We start from the raw sequence: 22,907 nt of genomic DNA on the forward strand, positions 1-22,907 counted from the left end.
TATACATGTGGCTTAGCTTCAGTATGGGTCTGGCACATTGTCTTTCTATTCAAGCTCTCTGGAAAGAGGTACCAGGATGGACCTCTTTATCATTCCCAGAATCCTCTCCTGGATCCTCCAAATACAGATGCTGACAGCATATGAGCACAAGTACTTCCCTGAGCCTTTATCCTGCTCTTGGCTCCCCATCACAGGGAATCAGCAAAACATCTGGAGACATCATAGATCTCATCTGATAGGTTTTTCCCTTTATTCATAAGATTGTAAAGAGACCACGTTATAAAACTTCAGCTGAAAAGGTCTCATCTCCATGAGTTCCATGATTTGAAGCAGGCCCCAAAGGGGAGTGTCAACTCTGTGCTCTAGCTGGAAGGTCCCCTCTTCTCTAAGCCACTGATTCTGTCCTGAAACCTGCGTCCAGTAATTGTGCCTATGATGCTGCGGCCAAGAAGTGAGTCTCGAGGAAGAGTAGACACAGTGACAGCTTCCCTGCAAGAGAAAGAAATAGGTTTTATCACCTAATAAACACGTCTCAGCGATCAATACTTATTTGCCCTCTTTTCTGAAGCAACTCCCGAGAGTCACTTGAATTCTCTCACTATGGATAATTCTTAAAGAAATTGCATTCCTACCTCCTAATGATCTTCGAACAAAGCAAGCACCTCATTTTATTAAGTCCAACTACCTAGAGGGGCCAGTTCAGAGTGGAGCTGGAGATACAGCTAAAAGTGAGGTCTTAATCATTCTTGTGGGATAGAACTCTTCTGTGTTATCAGACCTCACCAAGCCAGTTCTGAATGCCAGTGGCAAGAACAAACAGATGTCGGGACTATTTGTTTTATTCAAACGTGACAGGAAATCAAAAATCCATCAAACAGATGTGTCAGCAGCAATGCCACAAGCATATTGGTTACTGAGATTTATGTGCTTCCATTTCAGACCATGAGAAAATTACCTTCTAAGCTTTCTACATCGTCAAATGTCCAGCTGAATGCACAGGTCAGAAAGTTCATAAATGTTACTTCCAATGCTAGGTGCCAGGGAAAATGGAAGCAGATGCTACACGAATGTAAATCTTTTTTTTTTTTTTTTTTTGAGATAGGGTTAACTATATAGCTCTGGCTGGCCTGGAACACATAGAAATATGTGTGCATCTTGAGTGCTGGGATTAAAGACATGGGTTGTAAAAATATGAACTAATTTATTTTGCACATTTGTGTAAGTCTACAAATTGTCTTTTAAAGACAGAGATCTTGGCTGCAGAGATGGTTCACTGGTAAAATGCTCACTGCACAATCATGAGGACATGAGTTCGAATATCTAGGAACCATGGAAAGTCAGACACATTAGCATGTGCATCTATCAACCCAGTACTCAGACACGCTGGGAAATGAAAACAAGAGTGTGTCCAAAAACTCCCAGGCCTGGCACACACAGCAGAGCAAGAGATCCTATCTCAAATACAGTACAAGGTAAGAACCCCCTCCTTCCCTTCCTCCATCACACACTCATGCGCACGTACACACAAAAGCACGCACACAGGCACGCGCATGCACACACATAGCTACATATAAAAGCATACATGTATGCACATATGCAAAAGAAAATTAAGAATTGCAAAATTCCAAAGTTAGTATATGAATGAAATTGTATATACAGTGCCCATATTATTACCATGCTACAGTGATTTTGTCTGTGCTAACAGAATATCTGTATTTCTATTGCATGTGCACCGGGCCACTCTGAGTGACTTCATGACCACTGTTGATGGAACTTTTAACTTCCTTGTTGCTAGCGTTTTAATATCTCTTTATGCCTTAAGACAGCATCATGTGAGTCTTCACTAAGTGAGGGTGTTAGCACAAATGCAGAGGAGGGAAATGGTCAAATAGTACAGAGCAGAGATGGGATGTGATCGATTTTATAGGTTTAAAAGACCATATGCTAATTTAAAAAACTAACTCAGGAGATAGCAAGTGTTTTCTTTCTTGTTTCCAACAAACAATAGAAGAAGCATAAAGTAAAGGATTTAGGCTTTAAAGGTAAAGGCTGCAAGGTCTCCGTTAAAACTATTCAAGTCTGCTGTTGCAGCTTTGAATACAGCCATGAGCACAGCTGTGTTCCAATAAATCTTTATTTATAAAAGGCAGCAGTCTAAATGTAGCTTACAGAGCTCTAATTTTCTAAATGAGATGCTCTGTGTGACCCCTCCTACCCATTATTATATTTTTATTTATTTTTTATTTTTAAGTGTGTGTGTGTGTGTGTGTGTGTGTGTGTGTAGGACATAGGACAGCTTCAGTACCTTCTTTCTACTAGCTGGGTCCACAAGACTGAACTCAGGATATCAGGCTTGGTGGCAAGCACCTTCTCCAAATCAGCTATCTTTTAAATTGTTATTTTTATTTTTGAAATAGATCTCACTCCATAGCCCAGGTTGCTCCAAGACTCTCAGAGATCCTGCCTCAGCCTCCCGAATGCTGGCCCCTTTCCATTTAACTTTATTGCTTTACATCTCTCACAAGAACAGTACATTCCCCTCCTCCAACTTATTTTTCCTAAAGCTATTTTTTGAGAAAGTAAAAAAGCCCCATCAAGACAGAGGGAATTTAAACTACAAAAATGTTGTAAAAACTGTCAAGAAAATGAGGAGGGGAGAAAATAAGATTGCAGCTGAGCTACAAAAATCAAAGCCTCACATTTTTCCAAATCTGATTTGTAATGATTACAGAACAACTTATACTTCACAAAATGATACACCTCAAAATCAACAATTAAATCATCAGTTTAGTTGTATATAAATAATAACTCGATGATGCTAATTTAGGGGACATCTTAAAGCTTAAATAGTAGTCTTTAGTTTATAGTAATTGTAGATGTCTCTCTGAAGAGGATAGATCCTAGTTTAAGAATGTTAGTTCTGAATTGTAACATCCCACTCTGTGCATATAATGCAGGAATTATTCTATGGCACAAAATGCTAGTGCCACACTCAGAAGTCTGGGCACTCTGCAGACCCAACCACTTAGCTACTTGAGATTAAAGTAATTGGCTTCCCATACACCAGGAAAAGCTCAAGTCGTAGGTTAATCTCACACGGTGAAAAGAAAAGAAGATAATCCAAGTGTCCTATCTTTTGATATTATCTACATTATTATCTACAAATTTAGCACTGGAGAAGTGTGTAACTGAATTCACACAGGCAATTAATAATAATAACAGTAACAACAACAGCAATAATAATAACAACAATTTGAAAATATTTTTATTTTGTACTGAGTTGTACTAGTAACTATCCTAGGTCACATGGGACACAGGCTGCACATGGCTGAAAGACAGCAGGCCACACTGTAAGCTTTTTAAACTTACTTTTTATTAACAATACTTTAAATCCAAGCTGACTTAGAACCACAAGTTAGCATGAGCCTTAACTCCTCTTTTGAGATGAGTTTGCTCTAACTTGGAGCTTGTCTACATTAGGATAATAGATGATAGATAGATAGATAGATAGATAGATAGATAGATAGATAGATAGATGCAAGAAGAGACTTTGATTTAAAAAGAAAAAAACTCCAGATGAAACCTGTTCTGCTGACTGATAGAAAAGTAGATTTACACACAACCATGTCAAAACCCCAGCTATCTGCTTTCCTAGTGTCCTAACACTGACTGTATCCATTTCTACCCAAAGACAAGCTCAGGAGCCCGTGTGAGACTTGGTCAACCAGAACTCCAAGAGTGAGCTCACTCTTCAGTGATTTAAAATCCTCCAGATGATTCTGATGCTCACAAAAACTTCAAGACTACTAATTCAAAATTTGGAAACTAGCAGGCATATGCCTTTCCAATGTTAGCACAGGCCCTTTAGTTCCCCAACATAACTCTGAGCTGACTTCAGATCTCACTCCCTGGGTAAGATGGGATCAGTGCCCAAGTGCCCAAGCACATTAGTACTTAGTGAGAGTGGAGTCTATTAAGACTGAAACAGAAACGGAAGCCATTAGAGGTGCCTCTATCTGTAACAACAGTGAAGTCATTATTGAATCCCTGAAGAGATTGTGAAGATAAGTGTCACCATCAAGGCCATAGGGGTGGTGGCTCTAACCTTATCTTCATTTAAGTCTACTTGGCCTGTGCAGAAAAGAGGTGGATGCTGGAGAATGACAGTTAATTATTGTGATTAATCAACTGGTCACTCTAATCATGGTTGTTGCACAAGGTGCGGTTGTGTTACTTGAACAGATTAACACATCTTCTGGAATCTAATACATGGCTGCTGCTCTGGCAGATGTTTTTGATTTTCTTTGTATTTGTCTATAAGACCCCTTCAGAAGCTATTTTCTTTCGACTGGCATCTTTTATTATATTATGAAAAGGAGTTATTATTACAATATGTTGTGAGATGGTCACGAGCCTCTGAGGACAAAGAGTAAAGTGTCAAGGTTTAAAGGGAGGTGTCTGGGTGTCAGGTTGAAAAAGGATGGACTTGCTTGTCTACTGACTGGATTTCAGAGGTGATCGGTGTGGGGATGTGGGGACATGCAGCCAGGGAGTTGGCCTGGAGCAAAAGTGAAATTGAGATGTGCCCAAGATCCCAAAAATCTCATCCTGAGACTTGGGGCTTCTCTCCCTGCTCCAGTGCATGACCTCTATCTCCTCTACCTCTGAGGACAGTCATGTAGTCTGTGGCCAAATTATAGGCTTAACATCCTCTCTCTTTGCTCTCTCTCTCTCTCTCTCTCTCTCTCTCTCTCTCTCTCTCACACACACACACACACACACACACACACAGACACACACACAGACACACACACACACAAACACACACACACACACTAAAAACTTGCCTGCCAGGTTCTTGGTATTCCTCTTTATGATATTCTTAAGCATTCCTAGGTCTCCACCCTAGCAGATAGCATATATCCACCTTAGAACTCCCTACCCACCCCCCAAATCTAAATAGCCCTTGTTCACCCCAATAAAGTTGAGCTGTCTCACTAAAGCTGGTTGATATTCACAGCCATCCAAACCCTGCCTCACCTCCCTTTATCCTCCCAGCCAATGGCCAGCAGCCACCAGGAAAAAGAGAGGGTCACAATTGGGAGATTGAGTTCTACGTGAGTCTATAAAGATATTTCCAAAGAGATTTAGTCACGAAGGAAAGACATATCCAGAGTGTTGGTGGCACCATGCCATGGCTTAGGATTCTGAATTTAATATAAAGGTGGAAAGGGAGTAAACCAAATGAGTAGCAACATTCATGTCCCTCTGCTCCCTGCTATGAAGGCAATGTGACCAGCCACCGGATAATCTCGCCACCATACTGTACTCTATCCCCTCTTAAAAATACAAGCCAAAATAAATCATTTCTCCTTAAAGTTCTTTCTGTAAAGTATTTTATCACAGTAGTGATAGTGAGTGGACTCACTAATTTAGTGAGTCTCAAAAATGCCAAGACAGAAAAACAGGGCCATGTTGCCACGGTCTTTACTATTTGTTTAAAGAATAGGCTGAACATAGGAGCAAACTATACTTAGATTCAATTCCAACACTTTATGAGCACCTACCATTTACCATGCCTGTACCAAATAAAATTACCTGATTTAGCCCTCCAGTAACATTGAACTCTACTAGTGTCAAGTGTATATAGCTAAGTATTTATTACAATATAGTTCAACGTGCAAATAAACAGAAATGCAACTCTCCAACTAATGTTCATTCAGAGCATGGCTGGCATGCTTTGAAACTCAAGGTACTTGGTTGTGAGTGGTCCTATCACATCATCTTTGGCTAATTGCTCTCAGAATTCATTGTATATCACAATTAGACCAGCAGGTTGTTTACCAGAAGCCATGTGTAGTGTCCTTTCAAGCTGGCCTGAGATAATTATGAATTACTAGTCTGTACCCATGACAAACACTTTTAATGTCTCAAGGCCCTCAAGCCAGAGCCCAAGAATTATTCCTAAGATTCCAATTTCTTCAGAACAGTATTTCAAGCAGTGGAACATGTTCACTTAGCAAATATCTTCACAACTATTTTAGATTGGAAAATTTTTCATGTTTTTGAAATACTTGCAACATACTTAATGAGATTCCCTGGAGCTAGAACCCAAGTGTAAACACTAAATTAATTTCCTTTGCATGTAGACTGTATAATCCTACCCTGAAGATGATTTATATAGAATTCTCTTAGTGTCCCTTGTCTGGATGGCCACCCATCACATAAGATCAGGGATAAAGGTCACAAATCACTTTAGGTTGGCATTCTGGAAATTGCATATTTGGGAGAGTTTCATGTTTTGGTCTTGGGGATTTGTTTTCCAGGCCAATCAACACATTCCTTTCTGTGATCCTTCCTGCTCCAATTACAGCTCTAAGTCTCTCTTTTTATTGTTCTGAAAACAATAAACTAAGCTTCAGTTGATCCTGAGAGCCGCCTTTACAAATCTCTGCCACCTCAAGGGCCTCAATCACGCTAGATTATACTGAACAGTTTTAGCGATTTGAAAGCAGTTGTAACTCAACGCACAGTACAAAACTGCTTTGAAAATCAGAGAGCCAAGCAAATAAAGCTGCTGAGCAGATAACAAAATGCCTGTGAAATAGTATTCTATGGGTATCACTGGGAAACGCAGAGCGTGAATAGCTCAGGGAGGCTGATTCATAATGCCAGGTTTATAAGCATGAAAACATGACTTGGGTAAATAATTCTGATTTTGCTTTGGATACTCACTGATGATTTTTTATTCCACTAAGGGGGAACCACACTGTTCCTTTAGCAGCATCTCCATTATTCTAATTCCCTATGGAGAGAAGAAAGAAAGATCAAAATGCCATCTTTCATAGACAAGCGCCATTACATTTATCACAACCTTTTCCCTTCAGGGAATCCAGGTCCCGACCATATATTCATTGCAGAGGAGAGGGCTCAGTCATCCCTGACATTTCTGTAATATTTCACCCGGCAATCCCCCTTCTGCTTTCTCTGCATGCTCTTAGAGCTGGTTGGGAGGTGGGCAGAGCAGAGTTGAGAATCTGCTTACAACATCAGAAAGCAGCCCAAGCCAAGGTAAGCAATGTCTCACAAGTGGCACAGCTTGCCAGCGTTGGGATAATGGCGACGGTAAATGTTTGCTGAATGCTGACAATTGTGCTACTTTCCCTGCCAAGGTTCAAGCATGTTGGTGTGGGCAGCAGGTGCTGCCATATCCCACTGAGATGCTCTCCAAGATGAAGGCACTCTTTCCTCATCCACAAGAACCTGTTATGGACTGCTGCAGGCACAAATCTCAGGATCTCAGCCAAGGCCATTCATTACCTGAGGTCACACCCCCTCTCCAGGGCCAACCTATATTGTATGGTTGGTGGATATGGAGATATAATGGCTCTCTTCCCTGGATTGCAAATAATTCTGAGGGTATTGCACCCCATAGCTCCACATGGCGTAGCTGAGACCTTTGCTGCAGCTGTACCATAGCTGGCCTCCCCTGTTTCCCTCTGTATTACACAGATGCTCCCCAGAGCCCTGTCCAATATGCTCCACATGAAAATCTCCACTTCTCTCACACCTTGTTTGAAACAGACAAAACCACTTTCCTAGTTAGAACACAGATGTTCAAAGAGCTTTATGTATGTGCCCAAAGCTCTAATGTGGTGATGCAGATAGGCAGCACTCAATGCTGGTTTCAGGCACACACTCCAGTCTCTGCTCTGCTTTTTCCCTGGCTACCAGCACCACCTTGACTACCACCTGGGTCTTGGAGGAAAGAAGATGGCAGATCCTCCTCCAGTACTTTGGAGACCAGTTCTGTGGGATAGAGAATAGCTTTCCTGTAGAAACATGGGGCTGAGGCATAATAGTGAGGTAGGATCTAAAAGACTGAAAAACTCGATCCAGAACGATGGAGATCGGCTGCTCACAGAGACTAGAAATGCTGAGAATAATAGCAATAAAAGGAATTCTAATATGGTTCCTCAGGCCCTCCAGAAAAGCAGGTTTAATGGCTCTGAGGTGGGGGTGGGGGCAGAGTTTTGTATCTTTGACAGCCTTTTATGTGATTACCTTAAGGTAAAGCAGGGCTGGGCAATGCTGAGTGGGCCTACAAAAGAAGGGCTAGGACATGCCATTGGTGTTTGTGTGAGCCAAGAGATAGGGACTGGAAGGAGTCAAAAGCATCACTAGTGAACCCAGTAAAATATCTTAGGGGCTGGAGAGACACCTGCATGGGGAAAGTGCTCAGTGTACACAGATGTGGACCTGCATTCAAACTCCCAACACTTCTTTAGAACAACAAAATAACAAAACCAAAAGCAATCAGGAAGGAAGGAAGGAAGGAAGGGAGGGAGGGAGGGAGGGAGGGAGGGAGGGAGGGAGGGAAGGAGGGAGGGAGTGAGTTAGTATTCTGTCTAAACTCCACATCCACAGTTACCTGGCAATAGCCAGGTATGCTCCTCCCCACAGTTACCTGGCAACAGCTAGGTTGGCCTGCCCAATATAAAAAGGACTGCCTGCCCCCTCCTCTCTCTCTTACTCCGTTGATCCCTGCCTGCAGGCTCTCTGTTCTCTCTCCCCTCCCCCTTCCCTTCCCCCTCTCTCCACTGGTTATGGCCGGCCTCTACTCCTCTACCTCTCTCACTCTCTCTTCCTCTTAATAAACTCCCCCTCGTGGAAATGTTTGGTCTGCCATTATCTGTTCCAAGCTGCACTAAATCTTTTCAGAAGGAAGGAAGGAAACAAGTCAACCACACATCTATATTCCCTGGGAGGCAAAGGAGCAGAGACAAATAAATGGACACATGGAGTTGTCAAGCCATTCTAGCAAATCCATGGGTTCTGGGATCAAATAGAGACCCATCTCAAAAAGCTGTGGCGGAAAATGATAGGGGAAGATGCCTAACAACAACCTCTGGCATCCACATACGTACGCACATACGTAAACCTTGTATGTACATATGCATACCTACATGAACAAACAACATACATATGCAAACATGCACATACACACATATATACATATACACAAAAAAACACACACAAACACACATTCAAACACACATATATACAAATACATGCATACATAAACACACATTCAAACACACATATATACAAAAATACACACACAGAAATACACATATACACAAATATATACATACACACACATACACACACACATACATACACACACACACTAATATGAAAGCAAAATAAATGGCATATAATCCTGAAGGTCTTTCCAGTTGTGCCAGGGCCATCACCCCAGATAATGCTGCAGCTTTAGAGAGAAGCAGCATTAAAGGACCCAGACAGAGGCTGAGAGGTATGGCTCATCAGATGAACCAGTACAGCAAACCACAGAAGCAGTAGCATAGTCATCGGAGTCAGGAGACTTGCATCCTATTTGCAGCTCACAGTCTTTCTGCTGGATATCTTAGGATGGTCACCTTTACCAAGAAATGCCTTAGACTACAGAGGCCAGAGGACTTTGACACCAGCTGGATTAATGCTATTTCTAGCATACCGAACCATCCAGGACCATCTATAGTAGATTAGAGGCTCCTTAGCTCTAACACTGACGGCCTGGATCTATACACTCAGTACACAGTTCATGTGATTCTAAGATACAATTCACAAAAATCTGTAAATAGTACCTTTGTAACATCTCTAAGATCTCTTCCAACTCCACTCATCTGGCCATGATGGAACAGGTTCTCCTTAATCATACCTGGAGATGTTCTCTCAAATTGTACTTTTAAAACTAATCTCCTGTTGGGGCTGAAGAGAAGGAGGACTGGCTAAGAGCACTAGCTGCTCTTGCAGAGGACCTAGGTTCAAGTCCCAGCACCTACACCAGGCAGCCTTCAACCTCCTGTAACACCAGCTCTAGAGGATCCTATACTCTTTTTTGGCCTCCTCAGACGTCTGCAGTCATATGCATGTACAATCTCACACATACATAACTAAAAATAAATCTTGAAGAAGAAGAAGGAGGAGGAGGAGGAGGAGGAGGAGGAGGAGGAGGAGGAGGAGGAGGAGAAGCTAGTGCTCTAACTCCCTGGGGAGAAAGAAAGAAGTGGGGACCAGAGTTGTAAAAAGTAGTAGGATAAAATCCAAGCAGACTCTAAGAACCAGACCAGCATGGTATTCACTTCCGTTCATTTATTCATTTATTCAACAACAGTGATGACAAATATTTTTCATGTGCCTACTATGTGCACTGGATATTAAATGCTGAATAGCTAAGACAAAATCCCTGCTCTGATAGAGTTGACAAGAAATTTTCTTCCTTGTTTCCATTTTATTCTTGTTCCAACAATCTCATCAAAAAATTAAATGTCCTTTCACCTCTAGGAAGAATGAAAACCGCCACATAAATTCTTTTTCAAACTTTTTTTAGTTTTTCAGGGTGCATGGTATGTCTTCAAAACAAGAAAAGCACATTCTTCCTTGGGAAGAGAGAACTAAGCCATGATCCATCCCATCCCATCCGTCTGAATTAAGACCTCCGCCACTTACTGGGCCACTAATTGACGTAAATAAAGACTCTGAGGTTTGCCCTGGGAATTCAAAGACGTTATTTATTGAATCAATTATGTTCACAATGTGACAGTTGATTTTGCTTTCCCTCTTTTCCCCTCATACCACTTTACTCTTAAGAACAGTTAGATGCAGAAAGGGGAGAGTGAAGGGGGGGGAGCAAAGTCCCCGTTGATAGAAGTTTCAAATAAAGTTTATTCTAGTTCTCAAATCTCACCCTCGAGGGAACAGACTTAAAGAGGCTAAATTTATCCTCTTATCACACAATGAGGCCCGTATGCAGAGCAAACATTAAGTGCATCCACCTTTTAGATGTGCCTTAAAAGCTTTTTGGACTGACAAAGCATAAAGCAGCTTGATTTTATTATCTCCCTACTTTCAGAATGTGTTTTTCCTCTATTACTAGGGGATCTTTCCCCATTTATCAAAGCACAGGCAACTAAGGCACCTCAGGGCCATATGTCCCTAGTGCCAGGACAGCGATGCCGAAAATTCCTTCCATTCTACAGTCCTAGAGCCTTTCACATTCAAAACCCTTCACAACGAGCCCACTCTGCTTCTGAGAAATTGGTGATTATCACTGCAAGACCAAAGTGAGTCTTCAGGAAAGGTCAAACCCTAAGATGGCTAACTGCAGTCAGTGTGTTTATTTTATAATCAAGCTGTCACTCCCTTAGGAAGCTCTGATTTACCTGGGAGGCTCCAAAGGGAGTCATATTAGACCTTACGAAATTACAGACATCAGAGCAGTTCCCCAAAGGTATGCCCATGCAGAGCTCTTAATAAGAGAGCTGCTCACTTAATTATCACAGTGATAAAAAAAAAAAAAAAGAATTGGTGTCAAAGACCCCACTGGAGATAACTCCTTCTTGTGGTTCATGGCTTTGGAGCAAATACTGCCTGTGCTATCTAAATTTTTGTCAACTTGACAAAAGGTAGAGTGATCTGAGGAGGGAATCTCACTTGAGAAGATGCTTCCATAAGAATGAAGGCCAACAGAGTCAACTAACCTGGACCCTTGGGGCTCTCAGAGTCTGAACCACCAATCAAAGAACATACAGGGCTGGACCTAGGCCTCCCTGGGGATATGTAGCAGATGTGCAGCTCTGTCTTCTTGTGGATCCCAAACAACTGAAGTGGGAGCTATTCCAAAAGCAGTTGCCTGTACATGGGATATGTTCTTCTGGCTGGGCTACTCTGTCTAGTTTCCAAGGAGAGGAAGGGCCTAGCCTCGCAGAGACTTGAAGTGCCAGGGTGGGGGGATACTCAGGGAAGCCTCCATCCACTCAGAAGAGAAGGGGCGTGGGAGCAGGGAAGGATTGTGGGGGTGGTGACTGGGAAGGGGGCAGTGAGCCAATGTAAAGTGAATAATTAAAATAAGTTAAAGAGGCCTCCATCTGTAGGACTTAAGAACCTCACTGTCCCAGGACACATCCCGGGAGGGGCACATTCCTTAGTCAGAAGACACTTGCTAGATTAACATTCAAAGGAAGAAGGGAGAGGTGGATTAACATCCCTCAGACCACAGGGGAAGGAACCCACCGGCAGGTGAGGAGGACCCAGAGCACACAGATACATTCCAGGAATCAGGAAGCTGAGCCCTTAACGTAATAAACCTGGGCAAACGGAAAACACTCATTGTCATAACCTGAGTCACCTAGAGGTCAGACTTTGTGGTTTCCTTTCATGAATTCTGTATAAAAACGACTCCCAGCTTTTGTTTGGGGCTCTCTTGCCTGCATGTGAGAGAGTCCTAGTGCACTAGTTTCATTACACCTCATGTTATTGCATCAAGTCCCATCCTTGTGTTTCTGTGGGAGCGCGTCCCCTGATTTTGGATCTTAAGAGTCCAACACATCCACTCAGAAGAGAAGGGGCGTGGGAGGGGGGAAGGATTGTGGGGGTGGTGACTGGGAGGGGGACAGTGAGCCAGATGTAAAGTGAATAATTAAAATAGATTTAATTTAATTTCAAAAAAAAAGAATGACGTAGACCAGCCATAGAATATTTTCTTGATTGATGGGTGGTGCTATCCCTGGGCAAGTAGTGTTGAAATGTACAAAAACAAATTGAGCAAGTCATGAGAAGCAAGCCAGTAAGCAGCACTCCTCCACAGCCTCTGCCTCAGCTCCTGTTCCAGGTTCCTGCCTTGAGATCCTGCCCTGACTTTTTCCAATGATGTGACGGTGATATGGAAGTGGAAACAAAATGAACCCTTTCCTCCCCAAGTTGCTTTGCTCAATAATAGTATTTTATCGCCACAATAGAAAACCTAATTAACACGTTATCCATAGTACCAGCTGCCACAACACGTATGAGGTTGCAGCCAGCAGCATCAAGATCCAACTGGACAAGATGGCCCCACACAGAGCTCCTTGGTCTCATGGAAGAGTGAAAAACAACTGGAAGATGAGATTATCTCTGAGAAGTGCTGTAACTTACAGAAGAAAGAGGGTATGAAAGGATATGGGAAGGGCAGGTCAGTCATGCAAGAAGAGACTGATCTGGGAGAGCAACTGAAGGAGGAGGGATGAAAACTACAAAGCACAGTTATGAGTCACAGCTCCCAGAGACAGTAAAAAGGGAGCACAGAAGATCAGAAAAAGGCATGGGGGCAGGGAGCTGCACACAGCACTCTCACTGTTAAGCAATTAGCACAGGGAACTAAACAGAATAGAGAAGGAAACAGGATGACTATACTTCCCACTTTTCAAGTTCCTGGTGCCCCACCCACCCACACCCATACTTTCCAGTCCTTAGCACCACTTCTTCCTGGAGAAGACAATAGCACATAAAAACCTCCTAGGTAGCCACAAATGACACTGACATTGGCTAATGTTCTTCTAATGAAGACATTTGGGTCATATCCAAGCTTGCTGTGAAACTTTGTGCAAAATTCAAAATTCTTCATGCCTCAATTGCCTCTCCTTTGAATAACTATAGCAATGTAGACTTGTTTTGGGGTTAAAATCGAATCTAATCTGATTCCTGAGATTTTTAGTGTTAAAACACTAGTTTACAGTAAACATCCTGTAATTAAATAGCACACTTTCCCGGAATCTTCCTTAATCCTCTGGAGCTGATCAAGTCGCTTAGCTGGTCCCCAGCACTGCTTAAAAATCAAGTGTAGTGGCATATGGCTGCAACCTCACCATATAGGAGGTAATGGAAAGGGGAACAGAAATTCAAGGTCATCTTTGGCTACATAGCAATTTCAAAATCAGTCTGACATGAGACTCAGTCTTGAAAACCAGAAGGGGAGGGAGGAGCTGATGATGAGACTTAGCAGATAAAAGCACTTGCCATGAAATCCTGATCCCTACAACTAAAGCAAAAGGTAATGAGCCTACTTCACAAAGCTGTCCTGACTTCCACATACAAGCCATGGCATGTGATATCCCCAACCCCCAACTTCCACCCCTCAATACACATAGAGTAATAATAAAAAGGCAAACAAATAAGAATGCATCCTGTGGAAGAATACAGTCTTGCAAAGCAAAAGACACCGTAACTGTCCATGGAATGAATGAATGAACATACTAGCTAACTAACCAACCACCAATGTGCATTCTTACCACTTTAGATGAGATGCCAAGGTACTCAGCTAGGGAAGGAATTTTGCTTTTGTTTTAATCCCAGTATCTTGGGCAGAATTTTAACACACAGTAGGTGCTCAATACTGATGGGTTGTAAAACTTTTCAACTTACAACTTGTGAATCACAAGAGCTGCCTCAGAGATGATGAGACAAAATAAGGAAAGGATGGAGGCATGAGAGAAGGAAGAGATGCATGAAGGGAGCCAGCAGCACACACCAGGTCTGGGGAAATCTGCATTAGTTAACAAATACTGAGAATTAGTCAACAGTTACTTTTCTGCTTTGTTTTGTTTTGTTTTTAAGATTTATTTATTTAATTTATGTATGTGAATACACTGTCACTGTCTTCAGACACACCAGAGGGTGGCATCAGATGTCCATTACATATGGTTGTGAGCCACCATGTGGTTGCTGGGAATTTAACTCAGGACTCCTGGAAAAGCAGTCAGTGCTCTTAACCTCTGAGCCATTTCTCCAGCCCAACAATTACTTTTCAATGCTGAAGTTTACATTATAAGCCACTGAACACTGAAGGAAAATATTTGCATCAAATTTACTCCATAAACTTCGTGACCTTTCAACTCCCATTTTCCATTAAGATGGGTTATGTAGAACTTGTTCAGAATCATCTTGCTAATAATGCAAACTTGTGAAGACATGAATCAGAGGTAGAGTAATAACACTTGGCTGCCTCAACTCCCAACAGGGCCTATGGTCCTTATCATGACTGTCCAGTCTGTTTCCATCCCCATCTTTCAGCCACAGCCTTCTGCATTCTCCTTTGACCACAGACTTGACTCACATGCCAGCTTCCTATTCAGAAACCTGCCAGTGCCTTCTTTCTCACTGCCTGGTCTCTCAGGAGCATCCCTAGCTCTTCAAGTGGCAACCCTAACTCTCTGCACCATTCACAACTCAACTGATCTAGCCCCTCCTCAGAGAACACTTCCTCTCAGAGCCACCCCTGCTCACACAACCCAGCCTGTCTAGATCAAATCACCAGGCCCTGCTGTTTTTATAGCACTCATATAGCAATCCTCAAGCTTCCAAAATACCCTGCCTTGTTTGTCACTCCCAATGAGAAGGTGTATTCCATGAGATCAAAGAATGATGCTGTGGGTATCTTCTGCTGAATCCCACCAACACTAGAACCTGATAGGATGGGCATCATTTGTGAAGGAAAGGAGGGACAGACAGACATGAGGAAGGGTGTGGTGAAAGGGGGAAGCTATCTGCGTCCAGCTTTCTCATCAAAATATAAGAGAAACACTCAGCAAAGCTCTCCAGAAAGAGATATTTTAACACAACAGAGCACCTTTTAATTGGATGCCAAGCTCTTTTCCATTTAGAGTTAGCTTCACCTACAAAACTGGAATCGGACCAAATAACAATGAGAAAGATTTATTAGCCCATGCTGTGTGCCAAACACTGTGTGCGAACCTTCCCAGAACAAACTTCTTCTACCTCCCATCTGCCCTAAAGGGCTGTTATTTGTGTTTGAGGGTGACATCTTCAACATCTCATCCAAACCCACACAGTAACTAAGAAACAGAGCCTCCATTTGACTTGAGGCAATCAAGCAGAAGAATCTGGGATTCAGCTAGGCTAGAAGTTCAAATGAAAGTGTGAAAAGCCTATTACAAGGCTGGATGTGTACCAAGAGCTTTTCTCTCTCCCCTGTTGACTATGGCTCAAAAATTCTGATAAACAAATCAGATATTTTAGTCCTGTTCCCAAACAAAATGTCATGAATTTTAATATATGAGTCAATATCTAATATCTACAAATTATCTCAAATACAATACTTTTCAAATAGGACTAGTCAGATACAACAACTTGGAAATAATTTTTCCATACTGATTGGAACATTCTTCAGTAAGATTCGTTTTTGTTTTCATTAATCACACCACGTCTTTCGGTGAGATAGCATAGCATTAACTGTGACAATGATTTGGATACCTCTGCTTCATATTATTAATCTCTTTCTCTCCAGAAGGAGAATATTTAACTCTTACAACTTGCAACAGGAAATAATAGATTCCCCAAATAATAAAATCTAAAACACGGAAAAGACTTTATATTTTCTAAACCAGAAAGGAAATCTTCAGCAAAGGGTTGAAAAGTGATCCATTTGATTTAGAGAAATCTAGAGCAAAAGAGAAGAACACCTGGCACTGCCGTTTCCACGGCCCTTTCCATACAAACCCCAACATGACAAGCATCAAGTCTCTGGTACACTTCTGTTACCATGTTCTTTTTCCACCTTCCAACAATACTCCATCTGCCTTAATTTTAACTGTCTAGAAATGTATTCTAAACATAATTTTATTTTTCCTGATTTGAACTTTATATGAAACACAGCTTTCTTTCACCACTAATCAAGGCCAGCTTCTCATTCAGAGCCACACCCTACCCGGGACCAACCCTCAACTGAACAACCATATCTGCTTAGAAGGCTCCACCCATGGGACAAGCTCACTACTGGTCATTCCATCTGTGTTGGTCCTAATTACAAGGGACTTGCTCTCATCCTCCAGCAGAGAGTACCTTTAGTGACTGGCACCAATAAGGCCCATTACCTACTCTTGCTGTGGCAAATGAAAAACATAACAAGGCTTTTATCAAGTTCCTTTTATTGTCTTTTTTTCCTGTTCATCAAACTTAAGCCAAAGTACAGCTTCTCCACTTTCTTTCCTCACTCTGAGACAAAATGGAGAGCCACAGTGTCTATTCTATCAATCAGTTATCCCTAACATAAACATAACTGTTGCCCAGGAAATAAATAAATCCAATGGTTTCCTAGATAATTCTCCTTTTGTTCCATTTCTACTCCTGCCCATATTCATACTTCTGTGTTAATCAATAATACTTCCATGCATGTCTTCAAATCGGGTGTTTTCTTTGAACAAAACATCATTTCCTGAAGCCATATGTTAGTAAAAAGCCCATCTCAGGAAGTCTCAGCATCCTCAAGGTTACTATCAATCTATTACAAACTGACTACAAGCCTCTAGCTCACCCACATTTTTAATGTTCTCAACAGTCCTATGAGGTAAGCTACTTTTGCTGTCATTGTTTCCAGGGAAGGAAACAGTCTCGGAGTGGAAGACTGAAGGCAACATGGTTATTGAGTAGCTGACCTAGAATTTCAACCTGGATTTCTCCAGCTGTTTCCACAATGAGCACTTACCTCAAAAAATGTATTTCCTTGCCTGGAATGGGGTGAAGAGAACAGAAGGAGCATTTTGCTTTGCAATGTAACCTTTAAAGATTAAATGAGACATGTAAAGCTACTGGAACACAGCATGCTTGTATTAACAATGTTTAACCTTCCAGTCTTCCTGTGACCCAAATATAAGTGGTAACCTCTGAAACCACAAGGCCCTCTTTGGTCAGTGTCCAGTGGCCCACAGAAAATGCCACCAGAGATGCACCTTGAACATCTTTATATTTAAGGAGTGCACTTCACTTGCTGGTTACATCACCTCAAAGAGATGCTCAGTGATGTGAACCAGCATTCATTAAGTCACAGCACTGGTCAACAACAACAGGGACAGAACTAGAATCTAGTCAAAGGAAGCACTGGTCCTCAGCAGGCAAGATAAGAGCTCTGCAGCACCATGCTGAGCACAAAACACACCTAGTCTCACCAAATCAACACACCTAGTCTCACCAAATCATCACACCTAGTCTCACCAAATCAACACACCTAGTCTCACATCATCACACTGCAGAGTTACTTGCATAACCATGTCTACTGTTTACAATTCACAGAAGTAAAGGAACAGCTTAGAGGCCCATTCAGCAGACAACTGGATAAAGGAAACATGGTACACACATACAACAGGGCTTTACATGGCCATAAAGAAGAACAAAATGAACATTTTCAGGAAAATGGACGGAACTGGAGATCATGGTGGGAAGCAAAAGCCAGACTCAGAAAGACAAATATTGTATGTGTTATCTCATATATAGACTACAGATTTAAATTATATGCATGTATTTAGGTTTATGTGTGCATGAAGCCCATAAAGTAATAGGGAGACTATCACACGGAAGAAAAAAGCCTAAAGTGGGGACCGAAGGAGGTTAGCAAAATACATCTGACACAAAGGCAGAAGAAGGGCTTAACAGGGTGAAAGAGCCCAATAAGAGGATAGAAGTAGAGATGGGCACAGAAGATGGTGGAGGCCCAAATAGTAACAAGATATATACATATGGAGATATGAGAATACTACGGTGAAAACCATTCCTTTGTCTACTAACGAAAAATCAGTTGATAGTAAAAGAGCAATAAGCAAAATGTTGGGGTAAAAAGTTTTACCTGTGCTTAATGATTTTGTTATCATCCCATTGTTTCTATATTTGAAAAGAAACTATTTTGGCTTAATAATGATTTAAAATAGAATAGAATCATAAAATTCTTGCCATTCCTGGGAAATAATACAACAATATATTCATTAAGTCAATAAACATCCACCGAACCCTGAGGAATCTCTGGGTCCTGAGGATAAAGTAGTACATGCCATCTAGAAGTGGCTCAGGAAGAAAGATGACACTTCACAAAGACCAGGGAAACAGTTACATATGTAGGAATTCTTCCGTTAATCTTTTCTAAGATAGTGTTGTAAACATGAAAGGTTTTAACCTGAAGATGTTTCGCCTTGTGTCACTTTGTAACACTGTAACACTGAGTAACATTGTGAGTTAGAAAGAACTTCAATATTCCGTACCAAAGAGCAAAGTAAGTTATAACTACTTAATAAAACATTATACAGAGATGAAAATGATGGCTTTGAAGTTTATGTAGTTAGTGTAAAAGGCATTTGTGATAAAATGTTATTTTTGAAAAGATGTATAACTGTATTAGTACTATGGACATCAATGTTTGAAAACTGCGTATAAAAACTGGATAAAATGTGCCAATTTTGGTCATTAGCATGTTTTTGGTTTTGTTTGCTATATAGTACAGGCATGATTCTCCTGCCTCAGCATCCTGAGTGCTAGGATTACAAGCAAATACCACCAAGCCTGATGCCAATGTGTGTTTTTTTTTAAAGCACATACACAGAATTATTATATTTAAATTATGTAGAATAATATTTACATGTTAATTAAGTTATACATATGAAATTAGGAAAAGTCTAGATGTTAGCTTACAAAAGAAAAGAAGAAGATTGGAAGAGAGCCAAGAGCAAATGTTACTATCTTCCCCTGACACAGCCGGCAGGGAATGGCACAGAAAGCTACATCTTCTTAACTTGATTGTCCAAGTCATCAAAGTATGGGTGCTTCAGGGCTATTTTGCCAGGCTCATTCATTTAGCAGGATCATAGACTAGCATTTTTGAGAGCAACTCAGAACTATTTATCCAGATTCTTGACATGGGATGCGAGGCTCCCTGGCTTCCACTTGGGAAATGTGTTCCTATAGCTCTGCAAAGACTCCACTTCCAGCCAAACTTGGTTGCTAGGAGTTCGCAGAGCTCTGAAAATCCTGAAACGTTGGCCAGTCTCTGAATCACCACCGAATAGTGGCTTCTTAGGTGTCAGTTCTAGAGATACATGGTCCCAGTGCTCCGGATGTGAAGTAGGATAGAGTAACAAGCTAATTCCAGCAGCACTTCCAAAGATGTGTACCACAGTGTCACTACCTTATGAATGCACACTTATCTTATTCTCAATGCTCTGTCAAGGCCAAAACCTGTGGGTCCCGGGTTCCTGAGGGTGTCCCGATAATCTCCCGGCCGAGGACAGAGTGAGAGCAGGGAGGGTCTGCTACCGTCTCTGCCAGCTGCCTCTGCCCGAGTCTCCACTGTCTGTTGGTCTCCGGCCAGGCCTGGTGTGAGAGGTTTGGGCCAAAGGGTACAGAGTGCGAGCAGGGGGAAGAGATTGCCTACCCCCACTGCTGCCTCTGCCCGAGTCTCCGCTGTCACTGCTCGGTCACTCCCAGGTGCTGCACCTGTCTCTCAGCACTGAGCCAGCCTGGGCTGGGCCGATAGGAAGCTGGCTAGCTGGTAAGGAAGCAGCTTGGTGCCCTAGGAAGGTTCTGGGAGAGCAGATCTCTCCCCAAGTGTTACAGCTCTTGCGACAGAAACTCCCGGACACCAGGATGATTCTCGAACACAACTTTACTTCTCCTGAATAGAGCCCTTATATACAGTTTCAGGGTGGGTTAGGGTCTGGCAGCAGATAACGCCTATTGCCTTAGTCTAAGGGCTTCGAGATACCTCATCTACATGTGGGAGAGCCTGAGGCACTGTTCCTCTGACTGATGGTCATAGACCTCTCTTTGGGAGGGGTTGTGGAGGGCTGAAGCTGAATGAAAAGAACCAGGGCCTGGGGGCAGAGTCGAACACCTGCCGTCCAGATAAACATCCCAGGTTCAAGACTTGCTCAACCAGGCACCCAGCTGCTTCTCCCAGCCCAACACCCCCGCAAAAACCAACCAGTTTGATTGCTCCTTTGTCATCAATCAATAGATTTTGAGTTTTTAAGTCTCTGTGAAGAACTCTTCAGGAGTTAAAAACACAATCCCCTGGAGGTTTTGGACAGGTAACGCTTCACGAATAAAAAATCCAGGAACTGACCACGAGGGATAAAATTCAAGGACTTCTTTGAGATCCAAGGACAAGGACTCAAAACTTAGATAAATCCTGGAGTCCTGCATGAGCACAGGTGAATTCTGACTTTATTTAGAAGGCAAAACTCTTTTCATAGAGATTTCCCCAATTGTAGAACTAGGCGCTCCTTCTTCACTTTCAAGACTGATTTTCTTCATGGCCACTGTCTGGACTGTCATTATAAACTCTTATACACCATACAAGTACCTTCTCCTATTTTCTCTATTTTGATATAGTCTTCAATAGTTACTCAGCAAGTTCCGGCAAACTCCCTCTGTTCCCATGAAGGCCACACCACATATCCAGAGTGCACAGACTCTGGGAGCAACTCTGGGAGCTCAGAGGGCAAAAAGATGGACTTTAACAAAAAGATGACAATGACCATTTATGGTCATTTCCTGTAAGCCAAGGTATTTGAAGTGCTTCATTACACTTGCCTGTGATTCTCATGCTCATGAGGTAGACAGAATTATTCAAATGTCACCCAGAAAAAGGCTGGGCTGCAAGATTTAAACCCAGGTCAGACTGATTCCAAAGACAGGCTCATTATAACCACTAAACATTGTCAACAATGCTATAATGGGGAAAATAAGTTTTTGCTTTTAACTGTCTTGTACTTTGCTTTTTAAATAATGACAAACCAACAACCGATCATTTGCCTTGTCCCAAGTCCTGACCCATGTTGTTTTATATAACTCACTTACTCTTCCCAAGGACTCTAGGAAGTAGGAAACAATACTGTCCTCATTCTACAGATGAGGAAAATGAGACACAGAGATTTTAATTGCTTGTCCAAGGTCATATAGCTACTCTGGGCAGGGGATTGTCATGAATGACTCTACAAAGAATCCAGCTTAAAATAGGAACTAGTTATTCAGTTCATGTAGTAGACTTAGAAACAGTCTTAAACAAGCCTCGTAAAAATTGTGTTAAAGATTTAAAAAGTCTTTGGGAGAAGAAATGTCATAATTTCTTTGAATTTTAACCATTTCAGACATATGGAAAAGATTAGAGACTAATTTTAAAAAGTCAAGTTTTTGACAAATTAAATATCTTTAAAAATAACAAAAGCTATATCCCACTACAGGTCACTGATAAAAAAAATTTAATTACACCCTTTAAATTCTACTTAAGATGGGAATCAATATGAAAGAAATTAATTAACTGCAAAAGACACCATTTTCTTTGCTCAAGAAATTTGGGGAAAAAATTAAAAAATAAAAAACAGTTTAAGATCACATGTGACAGACAGCTTGTGCCAGTAATCTTGGTATTGGGGGGAGCTGAAGCAGGAGAATCACCATGAATTCAAGGTCACTCTATTCTATATAATGTATTCCAGACCAGTCTAGATACACAGATACTGTCTCAAAACAAAACAATAACAGCAACAAAAATCCAGAAAGAGGAGAGAAAGAAGGAGGTACTAGAAGGGAGAAAGGGTTTGAGGCAGAAAGAAAGGGAAGAAATAAAAGCTGTTCAAGTCATCTCCAAGGATGTCAGATAGCTAAGGTCTAACGTAAGTCAAATGCCAAATCCCAGACAGCAAGTAGAATTCAAAACAAACAACCTGAAGGTCACAAAAAGACATACTCCAACAAGCTCAGAGTTACTAAACACAACACTCCTTTGTTCCTGAACAGGAAGACACAGAAGCCTCTTCTAGATCCCCTTCCAGGTGCGCTGCCCACTGCTAAGGTCCCTTAAAGAGCAGACGCAATAGTAGGGGTCCAGCACCAAAAGATGAACTCCTACCACAGAGTAGAAATCTACCTAAGAAGTCACCCCACCAGAAGAGGCAAAAACCCAAAAGTAACAAGTCCACACAACCAGGAACCCAGGAAATTTTTAATTAGCACTATCTAGACCCCCCAAACACACACACACACACACACACACAACCACAGAATAGAAGTCTAGATAAGAAATCACACAACTTGGAGAGATGGCTCAGTGGTTAAGAGCACTGACTGCTCTTACAGAGGTCCTGAGTTCAATTCCCAGCAACCACATGGTGGCTCATACCATCTGTAATGGGATCGGATGCCCTCTGCTGGGTGTCTGAAGACAGCTACAGTGTACTCACATGCGTAATTTAAACAAAGAAAGGAAGAAAGGATAAAAAAGAAATAAAAGGAGAGGGAGGGGGGAG

The 22,907-nt window shown here is 41.8% G+C and overlaps 1 protein-coding gene and 1 pseudogene across 1 annotated transcript in view; both read right to left on the reverse strand.

Moving 5' to 3' along the window:
• Positions 1–222: 222 nt before the first annotated feature.
• The window catches only part of LOC114629823 (PRELI domain-containing protein 2), an 81,779-nt gene continuing 59,094 nt past the window's right edge, over positions 223–22,907 (reverse strand). Inside the window, exons 6-7 of the mRNA XM_028777928.1 lie at positions 6,736–6,805; positions 223–489 (exon numbers count right to left, since the gene is read on the reverse strand). Of these exons, the coding sequence (XP_028633761.1) occupies positions 6,746–6,805 (60 nt within the window). The 3' untranslated portion in view covers positions 223–489; positions 6,736–6,745. The remainder of the gene's footprint in view (positions 490–6,735; positions 6,806–22,907) is intronic.
• Positions 19,380–21,205, reverse strand: LOC114629802 (annotated as a pseudogene).

The sequence above is a fragment of the Grammomys surdaster genome, unplaced genomic scaffold (assembly GCF_004785775.1).
Source record: "Grammomys surdaster isolate TR1022 unplaced genomic scaffold, NIH_TR_1.0 317, whole genome shotgun sequence".
In the NCBI taxonomy this organism is placed as follows: Eukaryota; Metazoa; Chordata; class Mammalia; order Rodentia; family Muridae; genus Grammomys; species Grammomys surdaster.